This window comes from Fukomys damarensis, unplaced genomic scaffold, assembly GCF_012274545.1.
Source record: "Fukomys damarensis isolate Sample0158 unplaced genomic scaffold, DMR_v1.0_HiC HiC_scaffold_18, whole genome shotgun sequence".
In the NCBI taxonomy this organism is placed as follows: Eukaryota; Metazoa; Chordata; class Mammalia; order Rodentia; family Bathyergidae; genus Fukomys; species Fukomys damarensis.
Window position 1 is genome coordinate 41,122,062 of NW_022900930.1, and position 12,852 is coordinate 41,134,913.

Sequence of the window (12,852 nt, forward strand, 5' to 3'; positions counted from 1 at the left end):
AAAAAAAAAAAAAAAAAAAAAAAAAAAAAGTGTTGGTTCTTTGAAAGATTAAATAAAATTGACAGACCCTTAGCCAATCTTATAAAAACAGAAAGTAAAAGACTCAAATCTATGCAACTAGGTATAATGTACACTTTTAATTAGTAGTTTTTTTTGTTTGTTTGTTTTGTTTTTTTTTTGTACCTGGGATCAAACATGTGATCGTGTGCTTGTGAGGCAGGCAGCAGAACTACTGAGCTAAATCCCGGCCATTGTAATTGTGTTTTTGACCTTTGTGCTTTTGGTTTTGGCCAGCAACATGTTACTTTTTAAACTAAAGAGTTGTTTGGAAGAAAGGAGAGTAAAAGCAAAGCTGCCTCTCAAATGAGATTCGCCTCTATTTCTCTAGTACAGACTGGGTCTGCCCAGAGTAGGCTATTGCAAAGGGTGTGTGTGTGTGTGTGTGTGTGTGTGTGTGTACCTGCGTATCTGTAGTTGAAGATTCCTTTTTAATAAATCTAGTGAAAATTTAAAATAAAGAATCCTGTTTTCTCCCCGTTTCACACTAGATCTCCTTTTACTCCTCGTAACTGATTCACCTGTTGACTAAGAACCTCTTAAAGCACCCTTGAATGCTCTGGACACACCCTAGAGATGGAAAGAACAATGCCTTCCTTCACATGACTTACAGTTTAACAAATGGGATGAGAATGCTCAAATAACCACACTACAGCTTAATAACGAACCAAGTCAACTCTTCCTCCAGCCTCTTAAAAATGGCCTTTTTAGAGGTTGGCAGTGTCCCCAGCAAGTCAGCAGAGGGCACCTCACAAACACGCTCTGCTAAGTGAGCTTTCAGGCCTGGGATGCGGGGTCTAAATTTCTCTCTGTGAAAAGTTCAGCAGTAAGAATTTGTGATCTGATGCATTCAAGTCATTCAGTAGGGTGGTCTCCTTTTACCTCCCACGTGGACTCAAACTTTAAAAAAAACTTTTTTGAGGGGGAAACCTATTTATAAATGAAATAGATTACCAAGTTTGTCATGTCGGTGAGGCAACCCTTTGAGGTTTTATGAACTATCTTCTAGGAAAAGGCTTCTTCCCTCTCCCCGGTGGCTGTGCATTGACAGCACTGTCCAATATGTTCTGTCCTCTTCTTCACATCCGAAAGCCTTGTTCCTGGATGCACTATTGCAATACACTGGTTTTCAGATTTTTAAAAATTCTTTTCCTTTTCATTTATTTATTTATTTATTTTTGGTACCAGGGATCGAACTCGGGTCCTTGTGCTTGGCAAGGCAGGCGGCAGAACCACTGAGCTAAATCCCCGGCCCAAAATTTCTCTTCTTAAAAATAATCTTTTACTTCTCTTCTTAACTTTATTCAGGCAAATCTTTTAATGATAGTATTACAATATGATATTTTTATTTCTCTCTAAGGTATGTGTGTGTGTATTTTGTTGTTGTCACTGTTTGTTTGTTTGTTTTTGGTACCAGGGATGGAACTTAGGTCCTTGAGCTTGTGAGGCAGGCAGCGACACCACCGAGCTAAATCCCCGGCCCCGTTGTCATTGGTTTTTAAAACTATTTTTGGAAGAGGCAATTATGTATCTTTAATACCAGACAACTAAAGTCCTTAAAATTTGTCCAGATTATTTTATGGCAACGTTTTGGTTTGGAGCAATTCTTCCTTCACTGCACGATGCTCCTCCTACGGCAAGCAAACAAAATCATGCTGATCCTTTAAGTGAGCCCCGTTAAAGGGGAGAGGTCCTTAGGAAATAGACTAAACGTAATATTTTACTTGTACTTTTAACTCTTCCAGGCTTCAAGACTCAACTTCCCCAAATGAACTCCATTTTGTCTGACTTGAATATTCCTGGTATTTGTTATTTGGGATTCTTCAGGATAGTTTGAGTTATGGATAAAAGAAGGGGACTGCAGCCCCACTGTCTCTACCTGTTGCCTGCCCAAGAGGAAAGCGCCATCCTCGGGCCCCAGGCCCACAGCCGATGACCTGGGCTTCATCCCCACCCTCACCAGTGTGTCAGAGACAGCGTGAGCCATGCCATCTCTGTTCAGATCAACGTGTGAGCCCACTGTGACACCACGCCTGGCTGCGGTGACAGTGTTGGAAATCCCTTAACAGCGACTTTTGGTAAACATCTTGGTTCAATGTTTTCTCATTTAAAAAGTCAAAAAAATAAAATTTTTTATAACGATGGCTTTTCATTTGTAAATTGTATTTGTATGAACCATATTTTTTCCTTCATTAAATATAATTTTTTTATGATAGAGACCAGATCCTCCTCAGAACTGATGCTCTATAGAGCCCATTTAGAAATTTCATATTTTAGCTTAGGAAGGAATCTGCAAACTAAGATCTGCGGTCAAATATGCATGCAAACAAACAAAAAAATCCACCTGCTTGACGGCCTTTTCTGACAATGTTGCAATTACAAAAACATTAAAATGTATCACAATGAATACATGTTCCCTCTCCTGTGATTGTCAGAGAAAAAAAAAACACTGTGATTTATGGTTATTGTTATTTAAGCCTTTTTGAGTTTCATCTTCCTTCATCTGTACAGTGAGAATATTATTTATTTCTGGGCAATCGTGTAAGGATTAGATGAAGAAAAGGATGAAAAATGCCCAGTGTGTACAAATAGGCGACAAATAGAATAACAGATGGGTGGGTAATGCGTTCTCGTATATCTGGAATTCTAGTTGTTTCACTAAGTACCTACCTATATTCAAAATTTTTTAACTTACACCTTTATTATCAGGTGCAAATATCCTACCCTACATATAATGCTTTCTTAGATGTTTATAAAATGCTTAGCATCTTTTTTAAAAATTCTGTTACAAATGAAGTATCGCTTTTGGAAAAAGCCAAGCCTCAGGCTATCCTTGGCCAAATAACCTTGTCAAAGCTTGGACGGGATTCCCTTCTTTAACGCACATGAAGTCGTGACCCAGAGCTCATGTGAGCCTCTGCGCCAGAACTCAGGCACCTGATCCCTCCAGGCGCAGCCAATCAGGAGACAGCGTTGCCGCCACACCCACCTTCCTACCACTGTGTGGGAGAGCAGCTATGGATCTGTTCTGCCCAAGCCCAGCTGCTGCGGGCGAGTTCATCTTGGAAATCTCTGCAGCTCAAATGAACAAGCAGCGTAGCAGCAAAGGCCACTCCAAACTGGACAAAAACACAAGAGTATCCCGATTCTTAAGTACTTTGATTTTTCTCACATGTCAGCCTTAAAAAGCCTGTCCAAGCGCCAGATTGCCCTTTTACAATCACATAAGGTTTTGCAGTTATGGAAAGGTACAGAAGGGCACTTTGGCGTGGTTATCTAGGAAATGGTCTTACACATGGAAATAGGTGACACAAATATTCTACACAGGGTAGTAGACATTTCTATGCTTCTGTTTATGTCTTTCATATCATGAGTGCATGGAAAGCAACTGGACTCCTCTTTTGTCTTTTCTTATAGTTAGAATTTACTACGTAAATCCTAGAGGATATCCACTCACAATGATCCATCCAGGATATCTGTTCTGCCACATCTCAATTGTTCTGTGGGGTTTGATTCTTGACAGGTTTCAAGAGTCTCTATGTGTTTCATAGGACAGAATAAATGGGGACTACTGTTTAATAGTTGCAGTATGTTGCTTTTGCACTGCATAGTTCAAAGACAGCACTCTGTTCTGCAGCGCAGCAAACTGAATTACTGGGGCATTATCAGCTCTTATTTTGTTGTTTAAGAAAACTTTAAACATGAGTCTAATTTAAATGTGTCACCTACAAATGTTTGTTACATGTGTATGTTACGGAGGTAGGGACGAGAACAGATTTGGACTGGTAGAGAGTGATTTGGAGGATCTGATTTTATGAACCAGTCTCTCAGCCATAAGGTGGGACGTATAGAGCTGTCTTTCATAGCTAAGGCAAATCCTTTATATTTGAAAGCATTCTTAGCATTTTGGCAGAAAGGCACATGATCCAATGTGATTTTATTTTTCTTATTTTATATGCATGACTCAATCCACTTTTAAAAATAGCCTAATGTTCATTAATTTTAAAAGCATAATTCAGTCATTTTTAGCATGTATGCATTTGCAGGGTTGTGCAGCCATCCCCGTGATGTAATTTTAGAACATCCCCAAATCCATCCAACCGCTCCTGTCTTCCTTAGCCCCAGGCAACTACTAATCTACTTTGTGCATCTATAGGTTTGGAACCACACAACATATATCTTTTGTGACTCTCTTCTTTCATTTAGAACTCGGTATAGTTTAAGAGTTGTTTGGCCTTGATATTCTGAATCCGACGACAAAATGTTGTAAGTGCCTCCCTCAATGAATTTGAGGATGATTTGCATGAGATAAAAGTTAGAAACTAGTTAGAGCAGGTGGGCTTTTCTCCACCACACAGACTAATCCATCGCGCAGATGTTAAAATGCCACTCTGTGCACATCGCAAGCTGCGGAGGGATGTGGGTCCCAGGGTCCCCCGACCCACCGTGTAGACTTAAGGGAGGGGATGGCGCTGCAAGTTAACAATCAGGATCCTCCGCAAGAGAAGTGGATTAAATTGTTGGCTACACGTCGTTTACGGACATTTCTTTCTCCTTGGCCAACTGGCGATTATTGAGTATTTACATAAGTCAATGTAGATCTACCTGGTGCCCACACAAGGGGCCTTGGGGAGTGGACCCCTCTGGGTAGGCAAGGAGGAGCCTAAGAGAGCAGCACGTTTTCCTCTCTGCCCTTTCCCCCTCTTTTCCCTGGCAGGGTTGATCCTCATTGCAAGTTTGCTCAAATATTTGGACGTGAATTTAGGGCCCTCCCCGCAACTTATGAGTTTATAGCCAATAGCTGATGAGGCTTATTTGCATATTTCCAGTCACTTAAGCAGCCCTGGAGTGAAAACAGTGTCAGACTCATTTCCTCCTCCTCCTCCTCCACCTCCTCCTTCCCCTCCTCCTCCGTTTCCTCCTCTAAGGAAATCTGCCCCTTCTAGTTGCCCTGCCCTCCCATTTAAAGGGCGACTTTCCCTGCTTCGGGGTCTCGGCTCCAGCCCTCTCCGCCTCCGGCTCAGCCCGCTCACCAGCCGTCCGCGCACCCGCCGCGCAGCGCAGCTTCTGCAGAAGGGCGCGCGCCGAGATGGAGATTAGAGCGCTGCCCCCGCTGCTCCTGTGCTTGTGGCTCCAGAGTCTGACCACCTCCCGGGGAGGGGTGGCCGCCGCCACCGGTAGGTTTTGCTCTCCAGCTCCCCTCCACCTGCAGACCTGGCCGCTTCCACCCAGACTACGGATGGGAAGAAGTTGGAAGGTGCTGCTGGGATGCGCACCGGGGACTCCCAGCTGGGCACTGGTCCTAGAAGGGGTCACCAGAGCGGGATCCCGGCAGGACAGGGAGGGATTCGGCGTCCGCTGGGCGCGGGCTGCGCTCCCATTCCCTCCTTTTCTCTCTCCCGGGTTCCCTCGCCGTCCCTGCTCCGGTGCGGTAGCTCAGCCCCGGGAGCCCGGGGTTGTGGTGAGCCGGGCAAGGGAGGCGGGAGGACGGCGCTGTGGCGGTGACCGGCAGTAACCTCTCCGTGGGGGCCGGGGCCAGGGTGACCGGCGCACGTCTCCGGCCGGTGGGAGCTTGGGCAGGAAGTGGGCTCTTCTGGGGAAGCCCTCCGGGGCGGGGAGGCTGTCCGATCCTTGGCTGCACGGGGCACCGTAGCTGTCTGGAACGCCGCGCTCAGGTGCGGGGTGGGGGGAGCGCGAGTTGGGGTACGGAGGTGGGCGTGGCGCTGAGACCCAGGGACTCAGTGTCCTGCACGGGTTCGAGCCCAAGGAAATGCTCCAGACGCCGCTCCTAAATGCCGCTGGCGGATGGGGGCTTCTCCGGAAAGCGGGCGCAGTGACCAGCAGTCCAGGCCGAGGACCTGGGGGTGCCGGCTTTGCACGTGGCCACCCTTCCCTTCCTCAGAGCTGAGGTTCGCTAGGGACCCGCAGCCCCCAGTCCCCCGGGTGGCTGCGAGCGCGTGATGTGCGGCGCCACTGAGAGGTCACGGGCACCACCTGGGTCCGCGCTGGGACGCAAGGGCTCCCCTCGGCGGGGTGGAAACCTCTGGGGCCGCAGGGTACTTTCTTATTTTGGCGGAGAGGGAAGCCCAGCAGGAGAGCCGCCCACAATCCCCAGCCTAGATCACTGGAACCTTCTTTCAGCTGACACACAGGAGCGATTTAAAGGCATTTCCTTTTCTTGTGGTTGGGGGAATTGCCACGAGGGTGGTGTCCCTGGGATGTGTTCCCAGGCGGCAAGACCGTGGAGGCTCAAATCTGAGTCCAGGTCTGACGGTGACTGCATCTCAAAGCTTTTTTAAAAAAGATTCTGCATTAAGTTGTGAACCGTTTCAGTTAGATGAGAAAGGAGGAGTTTCCATTAAAGCAGAAATTGGATACAAAGACAAGCACTGGGTTTTTTTGTTTTGTTTTGCTTTTGCTTTTATTTTCTATCAGATCATTTTGAGGACACTGGAAATTCCACATCTCCTATGGTGCTATGTCCCCCTCCATACGAATAACTGGTAAAACAAACTACTAATTTTTGACCCAGAAGGCGGGCCCCAGTATAATGTGGAACGTTCCAAGGCAAGTTCTAGAACAATCTGACATGCAGGAGCAGGAAACTGACCAGCCCAATTTTCTGTACTGTAGTACATACACAGAGATGTGTTACCACATTTTAAGTTTTTGCTGAGCTCTTTTAGAAGTTCACGATCTTAACTTTTTTGGGTTAGTAGGTGATACTCCCCTTAGTTTAGCTTCCTCAACTGTAAAATTCAGAGTTGACAGGACTGAAAACTCTCTGAGGTCCCTCTCATTCTTTGAAATAAATGCGCACTTCAGTGACTACTTAATTAAGTTGGATTTTAAACAACTTTTGCTTTTCCAGGCTATAAAATGTCCAAGGGACCATTATTTATAAGTAGACTTCACATAATTCTCTTTCACTCTGCCCATTTTTGTCCCACCCACCCTGTGTCATGCCTCTCCCTTTGAGCACCTTTCCAGCCCTTTCTCCTGGAGAGGGGATGAATTCGGTTTGTACCAATGCCAAGGTGAGAAGGGGAGGTGATTGGCTCCTCCCTCAGGCTCTGAGTTTACTTAATCACACTTGATTTCTTTCTAGGAACAGTGTGCAGACTAGAGGCCTTGTTGTCAGATTCTTTATTCAAGGAGCCACGGCAGAGTTCCTAGCTCCAATCAGGAAGCCTAAAGAGATGGGAGGGAAGCCTATGGGTCCCTGCTCAGGCCCTTCCTTCTGTTTCACAGGCCATAATGCGTTTCCAGGCTAATGTCTGAGTTAAGCACGAAGGGTGATGTGATCAAAACAGCAAATGTTGCTGGAGTAGAGCTCAGCAAGGGAGTGACTGATTAATAGCGGTATTGAAAGGTGGGAGTCCTCCTGGGATTAGCTCAGTGGTTCTGCGCCTGCTTGGCAAGCAAGGACCTTCGTTCAATACCTGGTACTTAAAAAAACAAAAAACAAAAAACAAAAAACAAACAAACAAAAAAAACAAAGGAGGTGGGAGTCAGGTAGAGGGAAAGAGCTGCAATGGATAAGTTTTTTCACTTTTTTTGAAGCAGGGTATTTTTGGCTCAGCACTACATTTTACTGTATTATGGAGGAGAAGTTGGACTATACAATTTAGTGCTTCTACTGTATCAGACTGTTTTTTAAAAAGAGGCTTGAAAGGGGCCCCATTTTACTGTTTGTTTTTTCTTCTCCCACAATGTAGTCCCACTTAAAACTCGCAAGGTTGCATTGGTTAAATGTGAAGATATTTTGGTCATCTGTCAGAATGATGGTTGGTGATGAATTTGGGTCCCAAAGTGTAAGGAAAGTATGCAAGATTTGATTAGCATTGTTTTTCAGATCTGCGTGGACAGACCGTTTGAATTCATGCACAGTATATTTTCCAACTTCCATGGCAAGGATACAAATGTCATGGTAAAGTTTGTGGTCTGTTCTGTTCACTAAACATAGTTTATCACCACAGTGAACTAAATGCTTTTTATCGGTGACTCTTTTTAACCCCAGCACATCCTTTCGACAAGTGGTTCTTCTCACTTTCTCTCATGGCAAAAATTGAAGTCTTTGTTAGTTTTGGAAGCAGTAACGTGCTGGAGCTCCAGTTTACTCAGAGCCTGGCTTTGAAAGTCACTGTGTGCTGTTTCTTCGCTGGCATATAGGACCTCAGGTTGCTATCTTGTAGCCATTTTGAAAATGCGGGGCTTTTGTGTGGGGTGACAGCCTTTGAGTGCTCATTTTTCTGGGTGAAATAGATGTCTGCTAGGACAAGAGAGAGAAATCGGCGATCATATCATATATAGGACCACCTGAGAAAGTTTATATATAAGGGTTAATATATATTTAATGTTCTACTGGAAATTAGCTTATTCAACTTATGCCAACTTATTCCTTTTATTCTTCCCTATCTGTTCTTTTAGAATGATCAAATTCTATGATGGGTAGTTTAGTGATTTTTTTTTTTTTACTTTTGAATGAATAATAAGAAATATCCCCCTTGCTAACTGGCAGTGGAATATAAAACTATGGTCCATCTGGCATGGCTACACATGGCGCCATATTGGTTTTGTTTAATGAGTTCCTGTGTGTGTTTCTCTCAGAGGATGAAGTCTATTTCTGTGCAGTACTGCTCTGGCTCAGATTAATGTAAGCACGACATGTAAGTCTGCCAAAGCTTGAAATTAACATGAAAGGCCACACTTTTGGAGGGATAGTAGTGAGGACAGGTAAATGACTCGGAATCTAGTGTTTCTCAATGCCCCTCCATCCATGCTATAGCTTTTGTGAACTCAGTAATTTACTTTTTGGAAAAAAAAGTTGGTCTGCAAAGTTAACCATGGTGGGAAAAAAGCATGAGTGAGTACTTACATTTTAATTAAAGGAATAGAGCCCCACGCTTTATTCAGCCTTCTCTCAAATAAAAAATATTGTTAGCAAGGTAACAGTTGACTTGCATTGTGTTCCTTTGAAGCAATTGGATATTTCTATCTGCCATCTCTCTCAAAAAGTTTCCAATTATCAATACAAGAAGTTTGTATTTCAATGTAGAGAACATGAATTTAGATATGTCTCCATGGTGACACCCAAAGAAAATATTTCATTAACCAGTCCACAAGATCCCTTTGTTTACACACTCAGATTTTTATTTATCTATTTAGAAACTTAGGACTAAAGATTAAATAGCCCAAAATGCATTAACTTTTAGTTTTTATAGTACCTGAGTATCTCCACTTAGTGCCATGTGAGAAGATGTCTGAGGGGCTCTGTAGGCAGGTGGACATGCTAAGTCAATGGATGAAAGCCTTAACAAATGGATATACCTGAGGCTCCCTCCCTTCCCCACTTCTTCCCTCCCTTTCTTTTCTCCTTGCCTCTCTTTCTCCTTCCTTTCTTTTCTTCTTCCTATATTCTAACATGGCCTTAATCTCTAAAGTATCTGGTAACAGGCAGTGTAGTTGGGTATGTGTGGAGTCACTAATACCAGGGCCATGTGTGGGAAACAACAGTTTCCTTGGTAACAACCTCATCAGATTAGCTCATGCGCACCCCCATTGCAATCCCAGCATGCACTGAGACAGCTAAGCACATGGACTGACCCACAGGGAGATCCCCTTCCCACCTGACTCTACCAGCCTAAATCAGTGGGTGAAGAATGATGGAGATTTGGGGAAGTACATTCATCTTTTGGGTGCTGTGATACCCTGAAGGGTGGCAAACACATTAGGACACCAGTTGACGGTAATAAGATTTATGATTTCGTGTCTCACATAGCAGTGAAACCTTTGGGTAGATAGTACAGTCACACCTATTTTCCTTTCCAGCCTGAAATAAAAAAATCCCTTTTTAAAAAATTTAAATTGAATTTATTGGTACATTCTAGGTAGACAGTACAGCCATTTATTTTGAAACCTTTGGGTAGATAGTACAGTCACACCTATTTTCCTTTCCAGCCTGAAATAAAAAAATCCCTTTTTAAAAAATTTAAATTGAATTTATTGGTACATTCTAGGTAGACAGTACAGTTCCATTTATTACTGGGATCTTGTACCTTTACATAATAGGTCTTGGTTCTCAATTTTTTCCCCTTGTCCTTGCCCTCCCTTCACCCCTCCTCCCCTCCCCACCTACAAACACTTTATTTCCATTTTTACATTTTCTCATATTTTTTCCCTTTATTCCCCTTCCCCTACCCTTCTCACTGCCCCTACACCTTTAGAAAAATCCCTTTTTTTAATGGTCTCCAAGTACAAATTTGCTTGAGAATGTATGAATTTTTTGCTATTTTTCTCCACAGGCAACAGAATCAACAGTAATGTTGGTTGTAGGAAATGAAAGCTGTCAGAGAGCCATAGGTATAATCTGATAGAGGATCTGCAGAGTGAACAGACTTTTTCTGTTTTCCTTTTCATGGAAATACACAAAGCGAGATTTAGTAATTTCAGAGAATCTTCTTGGCCATTTGAAAACCTCCACCCATACCAGGGCCACCAAGTTGCATAATTCAGGGAAAGTAGACCAAGGTGAATGGCATCTCTGGAGCTGTACAAGGCAATTGTCTTATATGATAATGTAACAGTAGATTCCTACTTTTAAAAGCCTGATAATCAAGCATGTTAAAATAAGACTGGTAGGGAGGAGGTACGAGTTATTTGAGGTGGAGAGATGTGGGAACAAGTGAAGGTAGTTTTACATTTTCTAAGACACTTTCTAAAAATAAAATTACTTCTGTGGGCTCTGAAAGAAAAATGAGATGAAAAATATGCAATGTTCCTTTTCACTTACTAATCAAGGTAAGATTTTCTAGTTAGAAAGGAAGAGGGAGTCTTGTAACTTCAAATAAAATGAAAGGTAGAGGGTATTCTTGGTGGATGGAGGAATTGAGCGCAGTTGTACTGTATGGAAATGAAAAGAGCTTGAAGGATCAGTTGTTTCATGCAGATTTTTATTGGAATGAAAAATCTTAGAGTGTTTAGCAATTGTAGCAAAACTCACTTCTTTCTAATCAATATAATTATGAAATAATATCTTCTACATTTTAGATAGAGGGTGTGTGTGTGTGTGTGATCTACTTGTTGCATGTACTGTATCCCTTGGCAAGTAATCACAATAAAGTGTTAACTCTGCTCATGAACTTAATTCATTTTGCAATTCTGGGGAAGATGGCCATGGTCCTGTCCTGTGCCAAACGTAGTTAGTGAATGGAAGCAAACTTTTGCCAAACACTTCCATTCACAAACAGAGGCAAGCATCATTATATTGTGTAAGGAATTTGGGGAAACATTTTTAAAAAGGGAAAGCATTGGCCAGGCTAGCTAATTATATGAGCTTGAATCAAATGGCTTATCTTTCTTTGTGGCCTAACTTTTGCAATATCATTTTGAAATTGTGGATTTCAAATTTGGGGTTGTGAAAAAGAAATAAATTTAGATGAAGAAATTAGAATTTTTCCGGGTAACCTCATTTATCCACCTCCTAAACATTTTGAATGACAAATCTATAAATAAATAAGCAGGGTGGGCATGGTGGCACACACCTGGAATCCTAGCACACAGGGGGCTGAGGCAGGAGGATCTTCTGTGAATTCGAGACCAGCCTGGGCTACATAGTGAGTTCCAGGTCAGTCTCAACTACATAGTGAGACCCTGTCTCAAAAAAAAAAAATAAATAAATAAATAAATAAAATAAGTAGGATTTTCCCACTTTTTAAAGTTGATGAGTAATAGATAACTTCCTGTCATACAGTTGCTTTTTGATTGTGCTTGGCTTTATGAAGAGGCTAATTGTGCTTGCAATGTCATTTACTACAAGTGCCCGCTGTAACCTAATATGTAACATGTACAACTACCCATGAAGATTTATCAACATTTAGAGTTCTTGTCCATAGTTTCAAAAGCTAAGTTTTGTTTCTGTCCTTATCCAGTTTGGGATTAGCTGTTAAGAACCAAAGTGGGTTCTTTCTGCAATCAGCTTTGCTGCAGCTTTTAAGTTGTGACTGTGTGGAAGCTTGTAGTGACATTAACAGGAAAAGAAATATCTGGAGAAAGTATTAATTGGGCTCATCTACTGCATAGATTTCTGCACAATCCACTATGAAACCAGTGTCCCTTTCATGGAGTGGAAACAATTTCATATAAAATCTTCCTCATGTTCCCAATTTTCCTTTTGCTAACATTTAAATTTTTTTCCAGTGAAAATGAAGTGATATTCCATTGAACAATCCTAATGTTATAATATCACGGGAAAACACATCATGTAATCAGACTCAAAGGAAGTGACATAGTAAAAGAAATAAGGGGAAACTGTACAGTATAAGAGCAACGAGCCAGGGCCAGGGATTTAGCTCAGTGGTTCTGCTGCCTGCCTTGTAAGCCCAAGGGCCCAAGGGCCCAACTCCAATCCCCAGTATCAAAAAAAGAGAGCAATGAGCCAATATTGTCTGGGAGAATAAGGTTTAGACTGGAATCATGAGACCTGGATTCTGGTCTTCCCTGCTTTTTCTACCTCGACCAACTCACTTAAGTCCATATCTTCTGAAAGGACTGAAATAACTAAGGCACCCCAAATAGCCGTTCATTTGCGGGAAATTGCAGACACATGTATACCCACTCTCAATGGTAGTTTGCTGAGGAGGCCAGAAGACAACAGACAGATCAGTGCTGCTTCACTGTCTAAGTGATTTCCACCCACCTTGCCACAATGGGTCCTTCTGCAACCCACATTTATTCATACACACACACACACACACACACACACACAGAGAGAGAGAGAGAGAGAGAGAGAGCAGA

General features: G+C 42.8%; 1 protein-coding gene across 1 annotated transcript in view; it reads left to right on the forward strand.

Moving 5' to 3' along the window:
- Positions 1-4,915: 4,915 nt before the first annotated feature.
- Lpl (lipoprotein lipase) overlaps positions 4,916-12,852 on the forward strand; it is a 24,183-nt gene continuing 16,246 nt past the window's right edge. Inside the window, exon 1 of the mRNA XM_010624745.3 lies at positions 4,916-5,234. Coding sequence (XP_010623047.1) covers positions 5,147-5,234 — 88 coding nt within the window. The 5' untranslated portion in view covers positions 4,916-5,146. The remainder of the gene's footprint in view (positions 5,235-12,852) is intronic.